Below are 21,506 nucleotides of genomic sequence, written 5' to 3'. Positions count from 1 at the left end.
AATATTAGACTTAAATGTAAAGGAAAATCGGCAACCTACTGAAATAAATACGTTTAATAAGTACTAAAATGACTAAAACTGAAATAAAAAATAATATACACAAGCACATAACAAAATAACTAAAGTTAAAATTAAAAACGTTAATAAATAATACCAAAATAACAGATGAGATCTCATTCACTGATAAAAATGAATCGTAAGTGTAATAAGTGTAAAAAAAAATTTTTTTTTACAAATAAAACTTTGTTTGTTACTTTACTTGGATAATTTGAGTAGCTCACTTAATTTGGATTTGTAGCAAAAACATATTGTGTATAGTTATATAAATCGCACTTCTTATTGTGAGTAATCTAGACAAGGCTTTGTAGACATGTGCACTATTTAAGTTACATTTACTTAAAATATTTACTGCTGGATTTGGCTGATGCAGTGAACCCTTTTCACATGGTGACAACGTATTTCCATATTGCAACAAATGTTACATTTTAGGGCAGTGCTTGAAGTGGAAAAAATAAAGTGCTGGTATTCACCAGAGGGGCGGGGCTTTGTTGGGGGGGGCTAATTCAAGAAGGTCCATATTTTAAAGCTCTTTCTAACTTGTACTCAGCCTTAAAACGAACATATAGTTCTTATAAATGTTTAACTATAGCATATGTTACAGTAATGGTTTATTTACAAAGCAAGACCATTGACGGCTCCTCATTACCATGCAGGCCAATGTTCACCTTTTTCTTTCTTTTCTCGAATCAAAAAGCAACACAGTTTGAAACTATAGCTACAACATGCCACATGTGTGATATACATCTTTAGTGAAAAATCTATCCCCTTAACTGATTATCTATAATAAATAGTCAAAAACAGTCAAAACTTACCACAATAAATACAATAGAACGTGATCAATTCTAGTAAATGTGGTCATCGGGAGTTTAAAAATGATGCTTCCTCTCTTTTCATTAATCATTTTAGTGGCTGTTTTAGCTCATGTTCGACTTTCTCTGTAGTGTTTTACTACATTTGTTTATACTCGACGGGAAAATGACGTCATCGCGGAGTGGGCGGTCGCGCGCGTTGAGAGCCCAACGCATTACAAGTAACTTGAGTTACGTAATATTACTTTTTCCAAGTAACTAGTAAAGTAACGCATTACTTTTCAAATTGACAACAAAATATCTGAGTTACTTTTTCACATTAATTTGACTGACAGCTCTCCTGCCCCCATGTTGAGAAAAATAAGTGCAGAGGTGTGTGTGTGAACATGAGGGTTATTGTAGTTCCAGACTAAATGTGAGCATTTATTTATCTCACGTGCACAATAAAGATGCAGTTCTCCTCAAAATGAATAAAATCAGTCAAATACAAAATCAGAGTACTATGCAAACCTTCAATAATTAACTATTTTTATGCATAATCTACCTTTATATTTAATTTACTAATGTCTTGCTCCTGACCTTTGATGATGAAAATTACTAGATTTTTAGTTTTTATTGGTAAAACTTTTTTCTCCTGCGTCCTATTCTACCATTATCCAGAGCTGCGCCCTCTACTGTTCATGCGTGAATCTGCATTTTTACCTTTTTTATCTTTACATTTTTATAAACAAAAACAAGCCCAGCCCAGGTGAGAAAAAGTAACGCAAAAGTAACGTAACATTACTTTTCTTAAAAAGTAACTCAATTAGTTACTTTTTAAGGGAGTAACGCAATATTGTAATGCATTAATTTTCAAAGTAACTTTCCCCAACACTGTCTATTTCACTTGCCGTTGTTCCAAGCGGACGAGGCGGACGCTCGCGCTGTTGAGCCAGGCTAAAGTATAAACAAGGCTAACACTTTTGGAGTGTGATGGTGAATGCCCCTACAGTGATTTGCGACATTTAACTAAACATTTGGGCGTCCGTTATAAAGGCGAGAAGTAGCGGTACGCAAGAAAAGGTGCAGGTACGCTTAAGAGTAAATGTAGAGGTGCCGGTACAGCGTACCGATTAGGGATGCAACAATACAGTTAGTCCACGGTTCAATACATACCTCGGTGTTTAACCACGGTTTTCAGTTCGGTTCCGATGGTTTGTCACATCAGTTTTTTGTTATTCTATTCTTAGGCGACAGGAACAGCGGTTAAGAGGTTAACAGGTTAAGGTTAAGAGGTTAAGAGGTTAACAGAGGTTAAGGAGAAAAAATACTATTTTTTTTTGCAATTCTCTTTCTTTATTTTACTTAAAATAATTGAAAAACCTTACTTAAACTTTAAACTTTACTTAAAAAAAAAAAAAACTTGTACACATTCCTAGTGTATTGTATAATATAAAATAAATATATATAAAGATTTACACTGGCAGCTCAGAGCAGTACAGCAGCATTTAAGTATGAAATTTAATGAATAAATGTGAAAATAAAACACTACATAGACTTCACTATAAATATACATTGATTCTTATTAAAGCTACTGTATTAGTTTTTCAGTCAAGAGCAGTGAGTGATTTTCTCTTTGTCTTTTGTTGTTGTATTAAAGGGGCTATATGCAACTTTTTCCCCAAAATAAACGTAACATTAGCCTTTTTATTTGACCATTTATGACTCAAACATCTCCTGATGAGCATACTGACACCTTGTCCGCTCACAGTGGGTGCACATATAAGCCTGTATCCTATTTTTCCTATTTTCTGGCGGGTCGTCTTTTCCCGCGCTGTCTGCGGATGTGACGTCACCACCGCTGCGAGAGCGAGCAGAAAATGAGAGCAGTTCTGTTTTTTGGCCACAGGTGTCAGTCGCGAGTTTAAATGTCAGAAAAACGCATATAGCCCCTTTAACATTTAATGGATAGTTCACTCAAAAATGAGAAATTAATACAGGTTTGGAACAATATTAGAGTGAGTAAATAATGACATAATTTTAGAGGTGAACTGTCCCTTTAAGGACCGCGTGTTCACTACTGCGCTACTGTCAATTTAAGACCTGTGTGCATCTAATATACAGACACGGTTGCGATTTTACTTTCACTTTAGACATAACCAACTGTGTTTATGTTAACCTTGTGTGTATTTGACAGTATTAGCGCAGTAAGACGACTACTTAGTTCAGTAATCACGTGTTTGACAGGCGTTTAGTGCGCGCGCTCGGAGAAGCGCATGTTTAAACCGCGCACACAAATGAGCCGGCAAGGCTTTAAAACGCATGTAAATAATGAACTTTCGTGATTGTGAATAACTCTAGTGTTCCGTGAGTATAACTCTACCACTAACGTGTGATGTGAATGTATGTCGCGTTGTTCAGTATATTGGGATGGAGGCAAATGATAGAATTTGTAGAAAAATAATTAATTAAATGCCAAATTGAAAAAAACGCAATTCACAAGCGCGTATTGAACCGTGAAAGCCGTACCGAACGGCTCAATATTATATTGAGAATTGTGGCATCCCTAGTACCGATGAGTACCGCCCCACTTCCAGCACTGTTTTAGGGTCATTTTATAACAGTGTTGTCTACGTCAGACGTGACAGTTGTTGTTTCGAGAATGTTTGCTGCTTGATAACTATTATATATTCAAATGAACATTTTGTCACAACTTAATTTTACTGTGTACAATCTACTTACTGGGGGGGTAAGGAGAATTCCGGCTCAGTTGAATTATGTTTCTGCTACACATTTTAGTTGCGTTTACGAGGAAAATTGAGTTGGAATTACTTAAGGGTGCATGTTGGAGACTTGTAAAGTCTATTTGGTCAAGCGCAAAATCAGGGCTGTGCAATTAATCGCAATCGCAAAACAATCACGATTTGAGCACATGCAATTTCTAAACCGCTCATAGGCTGCGATTTTATTTATTTATTTATATTTGAATTCAGAATGCTACAATGTTCTTGTGCGCATGCTTAAGATGTTACCCAATCAGAGCACCGCAGCGGACACAGCATGAGAAATATGGTGGAGAGTGAATTAGGCTATTAATGAATGATATGCACCATAGAGACAGAGCGTATTTAGGCCACGCCCACACCGGGGCGCAATTCAACGCTCTCCATTGACTTTGTATTGCGTGAAGCCCCTCCTTGTCATTTCTGACTTATAACAAAAAACAGAATGTCTTAAAGCTGATATGTGACAGTGTACAGCAAACAAGCTAAAAAACACAGAAATATGTTTTTATAAGCTGTCGACCCAAAAAACGAGCGTTTAAGGAGACAAAAGTGGGTCAATTTTGGGATCCTGACACTCAGTATGCCTCAGTATGCCTATGTGTGCAGTAAACATTGTGTCACTGTTAAGTCAAATATCCAAATGTCAGTTTTATATGTGATATTTCCTGTCTCTGATGACGTTTCCCTCCAGTGGGTGTAGTTCTCAATGGCCTGTATCCACTTTTTTGTCCTTAAACGCTCGTTTTTTGGGTCAACGGATTATAAAAACTTCTGGGTTTTTGGTTTTGTGTTCATTAGCTTGTTTGCTGTACACCTTGTCACATATCAGCTTTTAGACATTGTTCTGTGTTTTGTTATAAGTCAAAAATGACAAGGAGGCGCTTCACGCAATACAAAGTCAATGGAGACGGTTTGATTGTTTTCCCCCCGGTGGGCGTGGCCTTCAGATTATGACGTGTGTCGCTCTGTCTCGATGCGTTCGGAGCTTTTATAAGCGTTAAGTGTCCTGTACGAACTGAAAAGATTATCAGCGCAACATGGCTGAAGCCCGGTCTATTACATTTATGCATTTAGCAGACGCTTTTATCCAAAGCGACTTACAACTTGGGGGTACAATAAGCGATTGGTCGTGAAGAGTCGAGTGAGCGCAACAAGTGCCTGAAATACTTAGTCTGTGTACATTTCTCAGTGTAGCACAGGGGAGGGAAAGAGGAGGAGAAAGTTTTTTTTTTAGTCTATTAGTGGCGCACGAATCAACGTAGCATACTCTGCGCGCGTTCACCAGCGCGCTCCAAAAGGGGGATGAGATTTGCGCGAGCCGTTCCTATCTTGCCAAAAAAAAAAACTTTTTTATGTAAAGTTAGTTTGACTTAAGCAACAGAAAGTAAGCAACGGTCTCACACAGACACCGAATGCAGTGCAGGTTTCTTTATGGAAAGAAGTGAGAGGTTTTACAACCTTTACAAGCGATGGCTGAGGGAAATCAGTCTATATGAATTGAAGTAGGAATGAATTCTATTAATGTATCTCTGAAGGGAAATGACTGCCTTGAGAAAAGAGTTGATGTCATTCTCTTTTCTTCTTCCCTCCGTGTACAGTGTTTTATAAGCTCAGCACTGCTTTGTTTTCTGAGGTTACCGGGTTTTATAAGCGCCACCTACTGGCAGAGGGTCTTCATTCAGCCTGTCTTCAGTTTCTGTTTGTGAAACTCATTCATTTTTTTTGCCATCTAATACCAATATTCTAATGTTTAAACCATAGGCTGTACTAGGGCTGCTACTAGAGTCAAACTGCAATCGAGATATGGCTTATGCGCGATTATGAAAGCGCAAAGGCTGTGATTTTAATGAAATAAATAAATGCCCAGCGTGTCAGTGAAGAGCTGATCTGTGGTCAGTGAACGCTGAAAGTTTGAGTCGCTTATGAAAAAGCAACACGCGTCAAACATCTTCACAAACAAGTATTGTGAAGCGTTCATAAACCTGTTGTCCAACAAAATACGTTTAATAACATGTTTTAACTCATTTCATATCGTCAGTCGAGCTGATGTGGCTCCTTATCACAGAATATCAATCAGCACTGCATACTTTATTATTATGAAAATACCAGAGAAGGTACACCATATCTTGTCGCAAAAGTATTATCTTCATGTTTATTATTAATCAGTCAAAGCGTTTCTATCTTCGTTTTATTCAGCCTACAGCGCGAGCTTAGCTTCACATTAGGGATTTCCTGAAAACGATGACTTCTCTGAGGTGTCTGTGGAGTTTCTGCTCGAGGGCGCCCTCTAGCTTCCAGTTTGAATTAAACTTTTGGGTAGAAAATAAGAAAAAAATATAAATAATAAATACTTCTAAATAAATTTATATGACAATCCATATGTTTTTCTTCAATGTACAGGAGTTTTTTTCTCCTACAGTGGATGCATAAGAGGCTCATATTTCATATTAAAGACAAAGACTTTAAGAAATTGATATCACAAAAAGCACAGATTTTTATAATATATATATATTTTTTTTACAATACATCCTTAGACCTTTCTAATGATTTTTAGTCATAAGCTGTCTGCATACTAACAGATAACCCATAATTTTTTTTTGTAAAAATAAGTTCTGTAAATTATAATTATTATACTGTTAAATTTATTCTTAAATGCTATTTTACATTTTTAATAATGAAAATGTTATTGTGATAGTAATATTTCTTATTTTTATTTGGCAATAATAATCATAATTATTATTAGCCATATTAATATATGAACACAAAATGTTATATACATTTAATTTTTCATTATTTCAAAAAGTAAAAACAATAATAAATCGCATTTTAAATCGCAATTTTAACCAGAACAATCGCAATTAGATATTTTCCCCAAATCGTGCAGCCCTAGACTGTACCAAAACTACACCCTTGAATAATTCGCTTTTATATTGCCACTAATGCCAAAGCAAATTTTTGTAAATTATTTTATGTCATATTCAGTTTTTTTTACCTCCCACTTGCATGATGAATAATTAATTTAAGATTTCTCACATTTCACAATGAATATAATTCCAAAGCAATATATTTAAATTATATTCAGAAAATAATCAATTTTAGTTTTTTCACTAAACAAATGTTACTAGTGAACAACAACACATTTACTACGCCATATGGAGCCGTATATAAGTTTAACGGTTTTGAAGTTTATTGATTGTTATGACTGGAATTTAGGTTAGTTAACTATAATTTATTTATGTTGTCTGTTTTAAAGTCAGTTGTGTTTATCAAGTTATTAATACTGTTGTTGATAATGTTATTTCATTGTGAAATGTTTTGTTATGCACTTCTTGTGCACTGAATACATTTACAATCATCGCAAATAAAATCACAATTTGATTATTCTGTCCATATTGCACAGCCCTAACGCAAATCAGATGAGTTCAAAACACTTAGAAGTCGGATGCAAAACCAGTAAAACCAGTGTTGTAAAGCATTTCAAGCCGATTAGTTCGATTATGTTTGCAGGCAACCACTTATTTAATCGAATTGTCTATGTCAATTTGCATCTTTCATTTTCCGCCACCAAGACAAAACGCCAAACAGGAAAATTAGGCCGAGAAAGAAATAGTTTTCCGTGAACCGTACACACGGTCTAATTTCAACATGTTAATCCTCAGCCTGGAGCAGGAGCGTCTGCGGGTTGGCCAGAACATAAGGTGTGTTTGTTCATCTGAGCGTAGGGTTTATACTGTCAGAGCTCAAGGCGTTTTCCCTTTCAAACACAGCCAGAAGTATTAGCACCATTATTCAGCGCGCAAGTACATAAAATCAGTCACTCGTACGTCCCCTCTCTGACATCTCGCTGCGACTCCAACAGCGAAAGGCAAATGCTCCTGCCGACGAGTGTTAATGAGCTCAGGGAGAGTACAGATGCGCATCTTTCTGCCCCATTAAACACCCTCATCCACCAACCTGCTCCTCTCCAATACACACTCTCAGAAGAGCTCGACGAGAGGGGCGCGAGCGGAAAAATGGCATTCAAAACCTCCGCAGAAAGATTTATAGATTTAACGATAACGTATAAACCTTTCACGAGAGAGCAGAGGGTGTTAAACGACATTATTAGACGTTCGCTCGGTCAACTGCTGCAGATATTTCTGTGTAATGACCACTAAACTATATTTCAAATTTTTTTACTGACAGCATGTCTTTCATTGTGTGCTTTTTTCCAATCAAATAATTCCAGCTAATGTCCATTGTTTATTTATTTAGCAAGAATAATGTGCAATCAGCCTGTACAAAAATCAGTCAGCTGTGGTTTCTAGAGTAATACAATAAAATGAAAACAATTTGGCAGATCAAACACAGTTTAGAACCGTTGTCATTTACCAAATAAAGCATTTTAAATAGCATCAGTTTTGAACCGTTAACATGTTAGCATTTTTTTTGTCTTTAGTCATTTAGATTAATTCATTTTCACAGTGCAGTCAACTAAATAAAAACCCTTAAAGGAACACGACACTTTTTTTTTGAAAATAGGCTCATTTTCCGACTCCCCTAGAGTTAAAGGGTTAGTTCACCCAAAAATTGAAAATTCTGTCATTAATTCCTCACCCTCATGTCGTTGGACACCTGTCAGACCTCCGTTCATCATCAGACACAAATGAAGATATTTTAGTGTAAATCTGATGGCTCTGAAAGGCCTCCATTGGCTCAATGGCACGGTTCACTCTCAAGACCCTTAAAAGGCACTAAAGACGTCGTTACAAAGTCCATCTCACTACAGTGGCTCTACAATAACTATGAATCGGCGACAATAGTTTTTGTGCGCAAAAAAACCCCTAAATAACGACTTATATAGTGATGACGATTTCAAAACACGGCATCATGAAGCTTCGAAGCGTTATGAATCAGTGAGTCGATTCAGCAGTTTGAATCGTCAAATTTCAGCAGTTTGACACGCGATTCGACTCACTGATTCATAACGCTTCGAAGCTTCATGAGGCCGTGTTTTGAAATCGTCATCACTATATAAGTCGTTATTTAGGGTTTTTTTGCGCACAAAAACTATTCTTGTCACTTCATAAAGTTATTGTAGAGCCACTGTAGTGAGATGGACTTTGTAACGACGTCTTTAGTGCCTTTTAAGGGTCTTGGGAGTGTAAAGTGCCATTGAGCCAATGGAGGCCTTTCAGATTTCAACTAAAATATCTTCATTTGTGTCTGAAGATGAACGGAGGTCTGACGGGTGTCGAACGACATGAGGGTCAGTCATTAATGACAGAATTCTCATTTTTGGGTGAACTAACCCTTTAAGCTACATGATGTAAGAAAAGCATAAGAAACAAATGAGAAAGGAGTCAGTAAGATGTTACATCCCGCTCAAGAGCCACCCCGGGGAGAAACTATCCCACAGAGAGAACCTCCTCAAAATACAACCCAGAGCGCTTATGAACTCTAATCAGCGAATGATCAATTAACATGGGGGAGCGAATCAGACGTTCCCATGCTCCGCCCCAACTGGGAAAGGGATAATAATATCAGGGAATATGCATGTGCAGCAAAACCACATCCAGCCAGATTTATTCAAAAACTTGCATAAGAAATGACCCAAAAACCCAGACTGTTTTGATCACACCATCGTCAAATATTGAGAGGAATAGTTCATTAATTTCCTCATAAAACTGCATTCAGCAGCAAAATCCACAGAAGTATACAGCGCTGGCCGTCTGCACTGAATATGATCATGTACCGAGTCTGGAACTGAGAAACAGCACATCAGTGAAGTAATTGTGTTTTCTGGCCGCACACACAGAAACAAACAGTGTTGAAGGATTCACAAACTAATAACTCGTATGAGCTGCTTCTCTCAATAGCTGTGTTTCCATCCGCCTATGTTTATGTGCGTTTTGAGATATCGCATAAAAAAAAGTGCTGAATGGACACGGCAAGACAAACTTCTGCAGGCGGATACATTTTTAACCGATAAGAAGACTTGATATAAATTCAGCAAAATACGTTTTTTAATGTCAATATAAAATATACAATAATTGTATTTGAATTAGGGCTGTCAAAAGATTAATCGCGATTAATCGCATCCAAAATAAAAGTTTGTGTTTACATAATATATGCGTGTGTACTCTGTTAATTATTATTTATATATAAATACACACACATTCATGTATATATTTAAGAAAAAAATATTATTTTTATATATAAAACATTTATATTTATATATAGATTATATAAATGTATATACATGCAAATATTTCTTAAATATATACATGAATGTGTGTGTATTTATATAGAAATAATAATTAACAGAACACACACATATATTATGTAAACACAAACTTTTATTTTGGATGCGATTAATCGCGATTAATCTTGCCCTAATTTGAATATATAGATACACAGTGTAGAATTTACTCATTGAATAACTTGAAATATACACCGATCAGGCATAACATTATGACTGTGATTGTGTTGGTCCCCCTTTTTGCTGACCCGTCGGGGCATGGACTCCCTGAAGGTGTGCTGTGGTATCTAAGATGCTAGCAGCAGATCCTTTAAGTCCTGTCGCTCAAATCCTTACGCTTGCCCATTTTTCCTGCTTCTAACACAGGACAAAATGTTCACTTGCTGCCTAATATAGTGATGAAGAGATCATCAGTGTTATTCACTATAATGTTATGCCTGATCGGTGAATATTTATTTTAATATACCATATATTCATATATAATAAATAAGTAATATAATGTTTTTTTTTAAGTATAGTAATAGTGTTATTAGTAGTGTTGTTAACATTAAAATTTTACACAAAACATTTTGTTCAGTTTATGAGTGATTTTTGTTTGGTTTTCTGCGGGGGGTAAAAATTATGAAAATCCGGTACACACAAACTTGCAATATTGATGATTTTCAAATCCATCTTTTTGTTTCTTTTCTTCTTGCTTTGCCAGCATGCTGTGATTAATCTAAAAGCTAGTGAGTTTGGTTCAAGGCTTAAAGCTCCTCATTGAAGATTTTTTTTGCAACGCAGCCGAAGAAAATAAACGGGAAATACATTTTCAGAACCAAGGCCGCTGAAAACGCACACACACACACACTCTCTCTCTCTCTCTCATATTCAGTGGGAGCAGCAGTGAGGATGACACACACACAACCGAGTCACGCTTTACAGGGCATGTCGACCTCTCTCTCTCTCTCCTTCTCTCTCTCTCTCTCTCTCTCTCTCTCTCTCTCTCTCTCTCTCTCTCTCTCTCTCTCTCTCTCTCTCTCTCTCTCTCTCTCTCTCTCTCTCTCTCTCTCTCTCTCTCTCTCTCTCTCTCTCTCTCTCTCTCTCTCTCTCTCTCTCTCTCTCTCTCTCTCTCTCTCTCTCTCTCTCTCCCCTTCTCTCTCTCTCTCTCTCTCTCTCTCTCTCTCTCTCTCTCTCTCTCTCTCTCTCTCTCTCTCTCTCTCTCTGTAACTCAGGATCGCTCCCTCTGTTGCTAGAGGCCTCTAATTAAATCTAGCAGCGAAACCACTTCTTGTATTCCTACAGGAGGGCCAAAACATTCCCTACTTCCTCGGTGACCTTTCGCTGGTATTAAACCACTGAGCCAGTGTAAATATTACGGTACGCAAGTCCCTCTGATGCCCAAGAGCCTCCGTTCATTGATAAACCATCTCTATTCACAACTGCTTGAATCCTGGCCTTTGCTTGACTGCTGTAAATGTGATATAAAAAGGGAAGGTGTTTTATCATCTAGAGCCCTTAATAAAGGCGGTGGAAAGTAACGGGCTGTAAAGAGTGTGTTTGGACACACTGATGCCACAGTACACAGTGTTGAACTGGTACTTAAAGCAGTCTGCGTTTCACAATCTCCCTCGGCCTCAGTGCTGATGTAACCAGGCCTTCACCGCAATACAGGATTCTTCAGGTGCTGATGACCTTAAAAATGAATGGGTCAAACGGAGACGTGTCTCTTTAGATCAGTTGGTGTCTCGGGGTCAGTGGGAAAATCGCGGTCTTCATTTCTCTACGATATCAAAACATTAAAAAAAAGATTCATATTATACAGTTTTAAAGCATTTTGTCCCCGTAAAAAAGGTTTCTCTTGAGCTGTTTTTGGTACTGTACCTTTAAGACTTACACTACTGTTTAAAAGTCTGGAGTCATTAAGATGTTTTTAAAATAAATTAATATTTTAAAATGATCAAAAGTTACAGTGTTCTTTTGAACTTTTTATTCATAAAATAATCCTGAAAAATGTATATTAAGCAAAAAAAAACGGTCAACATTGATCATTGTGATAACATTTATTTCTGAAGGGATATATATATATATATTAGGGCTGTCAAAAGATTAATCACGATTAATCTCATCCAAAATAAAAGTTTTTGTTTACATAATATATGTGTGTGTACTGTGTTAATTATTATTTATATATAAAAACACACAAGCATGTATATATTTAAGAAAAATTAATTATATTTATATATAAAATATTTATATTTATATATAATATAAATTATATAAATGTATATACAGTAGGCCTACATACATGCAAATATTTCTTAAATATATACATGAATGTGTGTGTATTTATATATACATAATAATTAACAGAGTACACACACATATATTATGTAAACACAAACTTTTATTTTGGATGTGATTAATCGCGATTAATCTTTTGACAGCCCTAATATACACACACACACACACACACACACACACACACACACACACACACACACACACACACACACACACACACACACACACACACACACACACACACACACACACACACACACACACACACAATATATATATATACAAAATATATTAAAGCATTTTAAACTTGAATAATATTTCACAATATCACTACTGTATTTTTTATTTGAAATAAATACAACACTAGAAAACTACACACACAGTGTTGGGTAGGGTGTGTGTGTGTGTGTGTGTGTGTGTGTGTGTGTGTGGTGTGTGTGTGTGTGTGTGTGTGTGTGTGTGTGTGTGTGTGTGTGTGTGTGTGGTCTCTTCTGCTTATCAAGCCTACATTTATTTGATCAAAAATAAAGAAAAAACTTTTATTTTGTGAAATATTACAATTTCAAATAAGGGTTTTCTATTTTAATTTACTTTAAAATATAATTTATTCCTGTGATCAAAGCTGAATTTATCATCATTACTCCAGTCTTCAGTGTCACATGATCCTTCACATTCTCAGATGAGGATCTGATGCTCAACACATTTATGATTATTATTAATTATCAAAATATTTTTTCAACAACACTGATACATTGATACATTTTTAGGATTATTGGATGAATATAAAAGTTAAAAAGAACAGGATTTATTTAAAATAGAAATGTTCTGTAACATTACACACGGTCATTCAAAAGTTTGGGGTCAGTCATTTAGTTTCTTTCTTTAAAAAAAAAAAAAGTATACTTTTTATTCAGCAAATGATGTGTAAGATTGATAAAAAAGTGATAGTAAAGATTTATATTGTTAGAAAAGATTTCTACTTTGAATAAATGTAGTTCTTTTACATTTTTATTCATCAACGAATCCTGAAAAAACCATCACAGATTCCCAAAAAAATATTATGAAGCAGAGCTGTTTCCAACATTTATAATAATCATAAATGTGTCTTGATCAAATTAAATTAAATGCTGTTCTTTTGAACTTTCTATTCCTTAAATAATCCTGAAAAACAGTTTTCAACATTGATAATAATCATAAATGTTTCTCGAGCATCAAATCCTCATATGAGAAGGATCATGTGACACTGAAGACTGGAGTAATGATGATAAACTCAGCTTTGATCACAGGATATAAATTACACTTTACTATATATTCACATAGACAACACTTATTTTACAGAGTAATATTGTGAAATATTATTACAGTTTTTTTTGTATTTTAATAACATAAATGCAGCCTTGGCGAGCAGAAGAGACTTCTTTAAAAACATTAAAAAAATCTTACCATTCTCAAACTTTTGACTGGTTGTGTGTGTGAGTATATATGATTAAAAGGTGTAATATCTATAAAAAGATATACAGTAAAAGTACAGTAGAATGATTTACAGTACATTTGAATGATTAGTGAAGGATCATGTGACACTGAAGACTGGCGTAATGATGATAAATTCAGCTTTAGATCACAGGAATAAGTTACACCTTAAAGTATATTTAAATGGAAAACCCTTATTTTAAATTGTGATAATATTTCATTGTTTTCAAATAGATGTAGCCTTGATGAGCAGAAGAGACAGTAATGTTTCCAAACTTTTGACCGGTACTGGATATATATTAAATAGGTGTGTTTAAACGGATAGTTCACCCAAAAGTGAATGTTTAGTCAACATTTACTCGCCCTCATCTCATTGTAAGCCTTTATGACTTTCAAATACAGTCGATATTCTTCTAAATATTCTTCTAAATATGTTCTGAGGCGACATGAGGGCGAGTAAACAATGACAGAATGACATTTTTGTATTTTTATAAAGCATAAAGAAACAAAACTCTAGGTCTAATTCTAGTTGAGAAATAATCATTTTGGGACTATTTGCAAATAATATTTGTATTAATTTGCGTCAAATATATCGTTAGTCTCGAGATTCTTCCCGTTAGTGAATAAATACATCCATAGATCCATTAACATATGAATTTCCCTACTGGTCTGGAGGTGGAGTTTTTGTAAACCGTGTCGAAGGTTACAGGTTCTAATCCGTCCAAGGTTTTTTTCATCATTAAAATCAATGTTCAATGATTGTATATTTTGTGTTTTGTGATTTCACCAGAAAGAATCGAGTCCCAGTAATGACATTAAAGGGAAAGTTCACCCAAAACTGAAAATTAGCCCATCATTTACTCACCCCCAGTACATGAGAATGATTAGTGAAGGGTCATGTGACACTGAAGACTGGAGTAATGATGATAATTCAGCTTTGATCACAGGAATAAATAATAGTTTAAAGTATATTAAAATAGAAAACCCTTATAAACAATGTACACAATGGCAGAATTAAATTTTTGCCTGAACCATCACTTAACCCTTAATCGTCCCTCAAGTAGGGTTTACGTTTGAGTCTCTTGGGGTCAGATAGACCCCAAACTTTTACAGAGCGATTGCATAAGGAAATATACATTTTTTACATGGAAAACTATATATACATTTTTTTATTTACTTCTCAACTATACATTTATGCTGTGTTTTTGTGGGTATTTGGTAGTTTTTTTACCTATTTACTGCACAAATACTTAACTATGTCATAAATTGGCTCATTAAAAATTATTTTTTTAATGAAAAAATCATTTGAATGATGATCTTAAATAAATACAAATAGTTTTTGGACATTGCTCTGTGTTAGGGATAGAATACCGCCATCTGTAGGTTTGTGGAAAAACTTTAGGAATTATAGTTAAAGAGAAAGAGAGTGCAATGACCACATTATCCACTAGAGGTCCATAGGGAAGTTATGCAAAAGTTAAGCTGCCTTTCATCTTTCTTTTATTTGCCCTTTTCCCTCTCTTTCTCATGATTGGTCCATGTTGCATTTGTGCTCTAGTATTTGTCCTTCATTCATGTATGGGATTTTTTCAGATTTATGCCAGTTTTGTTGATTTTATTTGCCAGTTTCTATAAAAATGCTCTCTGTTGCAGTCACACACGTGTGTGTGTGTGTGTGTGTGTGTGTGTGTGTGTGTGTGTGTGTGTGTGTGTGTGTGTGTGTGTGTGTGTGTGTGCACGTGTGTGCGTGTGTGTATGAGACAGAAAGTTCGTTCCACTTTGTGTTTATGCTCTAGGACCAGATCTTGATATAAATGTAGACATTTTCAGATTTATACTGGATTTAGTTTACAAACAAAGTGAAAAAAAAGCATTTTTTATATTTTCCCATTCATTGCCAAAATCAAAAAAATGCTCAAGACACCTGTGTTTGTGTGTGTGTGTTTGTGTGTATGTGTGTATGTGTGTGTGTGTGTGTGTGTGTGTGTGTGTGTGTGTGTGTGTGTGTGTGTGTGTATGTGTGTGTGTGTGTGTGTGTGTGTGTGTGTGTGTATGTGTGTGTATGTGTGTGTGTGTGTTTGTGTGTATGTGTGTATGTGTGTGTGTGTGTGTGTGTGTGTGTGTGTGTGTGTGTGTGTGTGTTTGTGTGTGTGTGTGTGTGTGTGTGTGTGTTTGTGTGTGTGTGTGTGTGTGTGTGTGTGTGTGTGTGTTTGTGTGTTTGTGTGGGTGTGTGTGTGTGTGTGTGTGAGTGAGTGAACATGCTTGTTCCATTTTGCATTTGTGCTCTAGTATTAGTCCTTCATTTATGTATGAAAATCTTTCAGATTTATGCCAGTTTTGTTGATTTTATTTGCCAATTTCAATAAAAATACTCTCTGTTGCAGTCACACACATGTGTGTGTTTGTGTGTGTGTGTGTGTGTACGTTTGTGTGTGTGTATGAGATAGAAAGTTCGTTCTACTTTGTGTTTATGCTCTAGGACCAGATCTTGATATAAATGTAGAAATTTTCAGATTTATACTGGATTTAGGTAATTTTTTTTGACAAAAAAAGTGAATTATTTTTTTTTTTTTCATTCATTTTCAATGTGGGGTCAATCTGACCCGAGGGACTTAAACGGTAATTTTTTTTTTACACACCTTTAGAACAACCAAATCAAGCCCAGATTTTTTGTGCATGTTTAGATAGATTATTTAGGAAAAGTCACAGAGTCTCATGGCCCTGAGATGAAGGGAACACCAGTGGGGTCAGCTGGAGCCCAAGAGACGATTAAAGGGTTAGTTCACCCAAAAATGAAAATTCTGTCATTAATTACTGACCCTCATGTCGTTGGACACCCGTCAGACCTCCGTTCATCTTCAGACACAAATGAAGATATTTTAGTGTAAATCTGATGCTCTGAAAGGCCTCCATTGGCTCAATGGCACTTTACACTCTCAAGACCCTTAAAAGACACTAAAGACGTCATTACAAAGTCCATCTCACTACAGTGGTTCTACAATAACTTTATGAATCGGCGACAATAGTTTTTATGATGTTTTCAAAACATGGCCTCATGAAGCTTCGAAGCGTTATGAATCAGTGAGTCGATTCAGCAGTTTGAATCACCAAATTTCAGCAGTTTGGCGGTTTGACACACGATCCGAATCATGAATCGACTCACTGATTCATAACACTTCCAAGCTTCATGAGGCCGTGTTTTGAAATCTTCATCACTATATAAGTCGTTTTTCGGGTTTTTTTGCGCACAAAAACTATTCTCGTCGCTTCATAAAGTTATTGTAGAGCCACTGTAGTGAGATGGACTTTGTAACGACGTCTTTAGTGCCTTTTAAGGGTCTTGAGAGTGTAAAGTGCCATTGAGCCAATGGAGGCCTTTCAGAGGCATCAGATTTACACTAAAATATCTTCATTTGTGTCTGAAGATGAACGGAGGTCTGACGGGTGTCCAACGACATGAGGGTGAGGAATTAATGACAGAATTTTCATTTTTGGGTGAACTAACCCTTTAAGGATTAAATATACAACAAACACTGACCGTCTCCAGTTACGCCAGCACAGAGTACTCAGACACGACCTCGCTGAATAAATCTGAATGGAAACGTCTGACCGTTTTCCTTCTCCCGCAGAAAGCGGAAATCGCTGTGGCCCCTTTAACAATCACTCTGGTCCGGGAGGAGGTGATCGATTTCTCCAAGCCCTTCATGAGTCTGGGCATCTCCATCATGATCAAGAAGCCGCAGAAGTCCAAACCCGGCGTCTTCTCCTTCCTGGACCCGCTGGCCTACGAGATCTGGATGTGCATCGTGTTCGCCTACATCGGCGTGAGCGTGGTGCTCTTCCTGGTCAGCCGCTTCAGCCCGTACGAGTGGCACACTGAGGAGCCCGAGGAAGGCTCCGACGGTCCGCCCAGCGACCAGCCCCCCAACGAGTTCGGCATCTTCAACAGTCTCTGGTTCTCTCTGGGCGCCTTCATGCAGCAGGGCTGCGACTTCACCCCCAGGTCAGTTCACGCAAGTCGTCTACGTTCATCGCTATTGCAATGTGATGTGCTTAAGTTTCACGGGTTTTGAAGGAGGCGTGGCTTTGGAGACGCTCTGAAATCGCCTACCCTACCTTAAGGGACGCCCATTCACGACACCCAGACGCTTTAAAGGGTTAGTTCACCCAAAAAATGAAAATTCTGTCATTAATTACTCACCCTCATGTCGTTGGACACCCGTCAGACCCGTTCAGCATTCAGTACATTTACACTCACAAGACCTAGAAAAGGCACTTAAAACGTCGTTACAAAGTCCATCTCACCACAGTGGCTCTACAATAATTTTACGATGCGACGACAATAGTTTTTGTGCGCAAAAAAATCTAAATAACACCTTTATCCAGCTTGTTCTTGTCTTCCGTGTGTGCCTCCACGACGCATGCGCGAGAATATGACGCAGATCCGGCGTTCGGGAATCCATGAAATGCACACTTAAGCCCCATTTTGAGAACTACGCCGAGACCTAAAGCACGATCAATGTAGATCAACAGCTGAGATACGCGCGTCTTCCTCTGCTCGTAAACAAATCGCTTCTGGGTCATGTGTCCGAACGCCGGATCTGCGTCATATTCTCGCGCATGCGTCGTGGAGACACACACGGAAGACAAGAACAAGTTGGATAAAGGCGTTATTTTGATTTCTTTTTGCGCACAAAAACTATTGTCGTCGCATCGTAAAATTATTGTAGAGCCACTGTGGTGAGATGGACTTTGTAACGACGTTTTAGTGCCTTTTATGGGTCTTGTGAGTGTAAATGTACTGAATGCCAATGGAGGCCTATCTGAAGCCTTTCTCAGCATCAGCTTTACACTAAAATATCTTCATTTGTGTCTGAAGATGAACGGAGGTCTGGCGGGTGTCTAACGACATGAGGGTGAGTAATTAATGACAGAATTTTCATTTTTGGGTGAACTAACCCTTTAAGTCTGCAAAATGCTTCTCTGCAAAGTGTGCCGTTGGCCTGAGGTTCATCATGAGTTACTGGACAGAGCCATTGATACTTTTTTTTCTATTCAGCTCTAAATCTGGAGATCCTCTTGCGTTCAAACGGTGGACGCGAGCTCGACGTGTTTAACCCTCTGGGGTTCTTCAGTTATGGGTCACACTCAGGACTTTCGGGTCAAAAATGACCCGGAGGGTGGGATTAAGATAAAAAATATTTTTTGTAAAATCAATTAAATATATTTTTGTTCAATAATATTTTTTCTTTTCTTTTTTGGTGTTTTGAGATAATTTTATGATTTATAATTAATATTTATGCAATAATTATGACCCATTTTTTCCCATTGAATATAATAGAAAATGTATATATACAGTATATATATATATATATAATTTTTTTTTTAGTATTATTATTAAAGCTGTATTTCATTTTAGAGTCAAGCCTAGGCCTCATGAAAGCAATTTTTAAAATAAGATCGGTGCCATCCGGTGGACACATTGAGCATTTTTATCACGCAATAGCACATTTTTACCACTATAGTGGATCTACAGCTCTCTGTAGAAAGGCTTGTGAATTCTAGTGATTTTTGCACATATTTGCCAATTTTTCTCAGGTTGTTGATTTTAATATATAATAACAGGTTCTCAAAGACTATTTATGTCAAGTTTTTTTGTTTGTTTGGTTGGTTTAAATGGTAATCTAAAGTGCCGGTTTTACTTTATAATACATTCAAACCTGAACGTTGCATTATAAAGAGAACAAATGGAAAGCATTTTGTTACCCATTGTTTTATTTGATTCATTGATTTTGTTTCACATATTTTCACATTTCTCTGTTACAGTTTCACCAGTCTCATATTTCCCCTATGTGTGTGTGTTTGTGTGCGTGTCTATTTTGCAACCTTGATGGCTTACAGTCTCATGCTTTCATTGCTGTGCACTTTATTTCTTACATTGATGAATAATTGCTTTTATTTCACACATTTCCCAAAATTAGCTTTTGGAATGACACGCGTTCATTTGTGTGTGCGTGTGTTTTTGTGTGTATAAGTGTGTGTGTGTGTGTGTGAGTTTTTTTGTCTGTTTTTCACTCTTGATGTTTTAGAGATTCACCCCTTCACTGTTGAGTCTTTTTTTTCTGCATCCTGGCTGATTTCTAGATTGTATGCACAAAAAAACTCTGTATTTTCATATTTTTGCCAATTTCCCATTCATTTCCTATGGGGGTCATTTTTGACCCGAAGGTCCTGAGTGTGACTATTTTTTTTACGACCACTTAGACTTTTCAAATCCTGTGCCCAATTTTTTTGGGTGTTCATATACCAAGTACCAATAAAATTTCTTGAGACTCAACAAAGCCGCTAAAACGCAATCACGCGCAAATGAGCTTCTCTACTACTTGTTGTGAAATTGAGTTCTTTATATTTGCTATTAGTATTATAACAACTGCAACTCTTTACAAGAAGGGTTGAATCATTATCACAAGGGGAGTCTGACTATTGTTTTCCTTTACTAATTTGCCAAAAATGTAATACACAAAAACCAGCGTGATTTCAACCACATCAATGACCCCCAAAAAACTGGATCGAAAATAGAAATCAGCTTAGACACTTGCAAACATAATACAATCTGCGGACTCTCTTTACATACTCAAATAAATGAGTCCATATAGAACAAGTTAATGAGTAGGCTCGTTGCCCACAACACAAGAGCTCTTAGTCCAGGTAAACAAAAAATAAAAAATAAAAAGATGATACTCAACAGTCATTTTTTGCTTGGTGGTAGGTACGAAGTGTAAAGTCCTGATGAAAAAACAATGTTCACAAAAAAATAGACAAGGAATAAATCCGCTGGTTCAGAGACCCACAAAAAATAGCGAATCTTCAGCTGTAAAAAGTCTCCAGAGTATAATCCAAAATATATATCCTAGTCCAGAGCGGGCACATATGAAACAGCTCCAGGGTCTACTACACAAAATATCTATTCCCCAGAGATAAGTCTCAATTACTTTTACTCTGACAAGATATGTTAGCCAAAAAAAACACCTCACCAAACACCCCTTATTTAAAATGGCCGCCCTTCCCCTTTAATGGTCGACCCATCACAATAAGAGTCCTTAGAGGCCAACAAAAGTTCCCTTAATTCTCCCTCAGACAAAAAGCCACATGTAAATGCTCCTAATCAACATACATGCAAAAAAAAACCCAACATTGATCATTTAGTCATGGCACCTGTACATATACAATGACCTTTTTTCTATATATAATGAGCATAGTGCAAGCAATGAGCAAATCCTTTTGTGTTTATTGAACTATGTGTGGACCTGTGTAAAATACGGGACAAATCGCATCCAGTATTGATTTGATACGGGATGCATCATTTTGCCTGTAAATACGGGGAGATACCGTATTTCACGGGACGGGTGGCAACCCTACCTACCTTTAATTCAGCTAAAAGGTCACACTGTGGTGTATCAATCCTCTCTTGGTCACATGTTCACGTTCATTTTGACAGCAAATTTAGATGTAGTTTTGGTCATAGTCTTTTGACTAAAATGCCACTTAGTTTTAGTTGTATTTTAGTCACCTGAATTGTTTTTAGCTCTAGTCGACTCAAATCGTGTTTTGAAATCGTCATCACTATATAAGTCGTTATTTAGGGTTTTTTTGCGCACAAAAACTATTGTCGCCGATTCATAAAGTTATTGTAGAACCACTGTAGTGAGATGGACTTTGTAACGACGTCTTTAGTGTCTTTTAAGGGTCTTGAGAGTGAACCGTGCCATTGAGCCAATGGAGGCATTTCAGAGCCATCAGATTTACACTAAAATATCTTCATTTGTGTCTGAAGATGAACGGAGGTCTGACGGGTGTCCAACGACATGAGGGGAAGTA

The 21,506-nt window shown here is 36.7% G+C and overlaps 1 protein-coding gene across 2 annotated transcripts in view; it reads left to right on the top strand.

Annotated features, from left to right (window-relative positions):
- gria4a (glutamate receptor, ionotropic, AMPA 4a) overlaps window positions 1-21,506 on the top strand; it is a 205,340-nt gene that overhangs the window by 109,287 nt on the left and 74,547 nt on the right. For both annotated transcript variants that reach the window (XM_079822838.1, XM_079822837.1), the window contains exon 11: window positions 17,258-17,631. In XM_079822838.1, coding sequence (XP_079678964.1) covers window positions 17,258-17,631 — 374 coding nt within the window. The remainder of the gene's footprint in view (window positions 1-17,257; window positions 17,632-21,506) is intronic.

Source organism: Gobio gobio, assembly GCF_949357685.1.
Source record: "Gobio gobio genome assembly, chromosome: 8".
NCBI classification, from domain to species: domain Eukaryota; kingdom Metazoa; phylum Chordata; class Actinopteri; order Cypriniformes; family Gobionidae; genus Gobio; species Gobio gobio.
The sequence above is the reverse complement of the archived record's forward strand: the minus strand, read 5'-3'. Positions and strand labels throughout refer to the sequence as shown.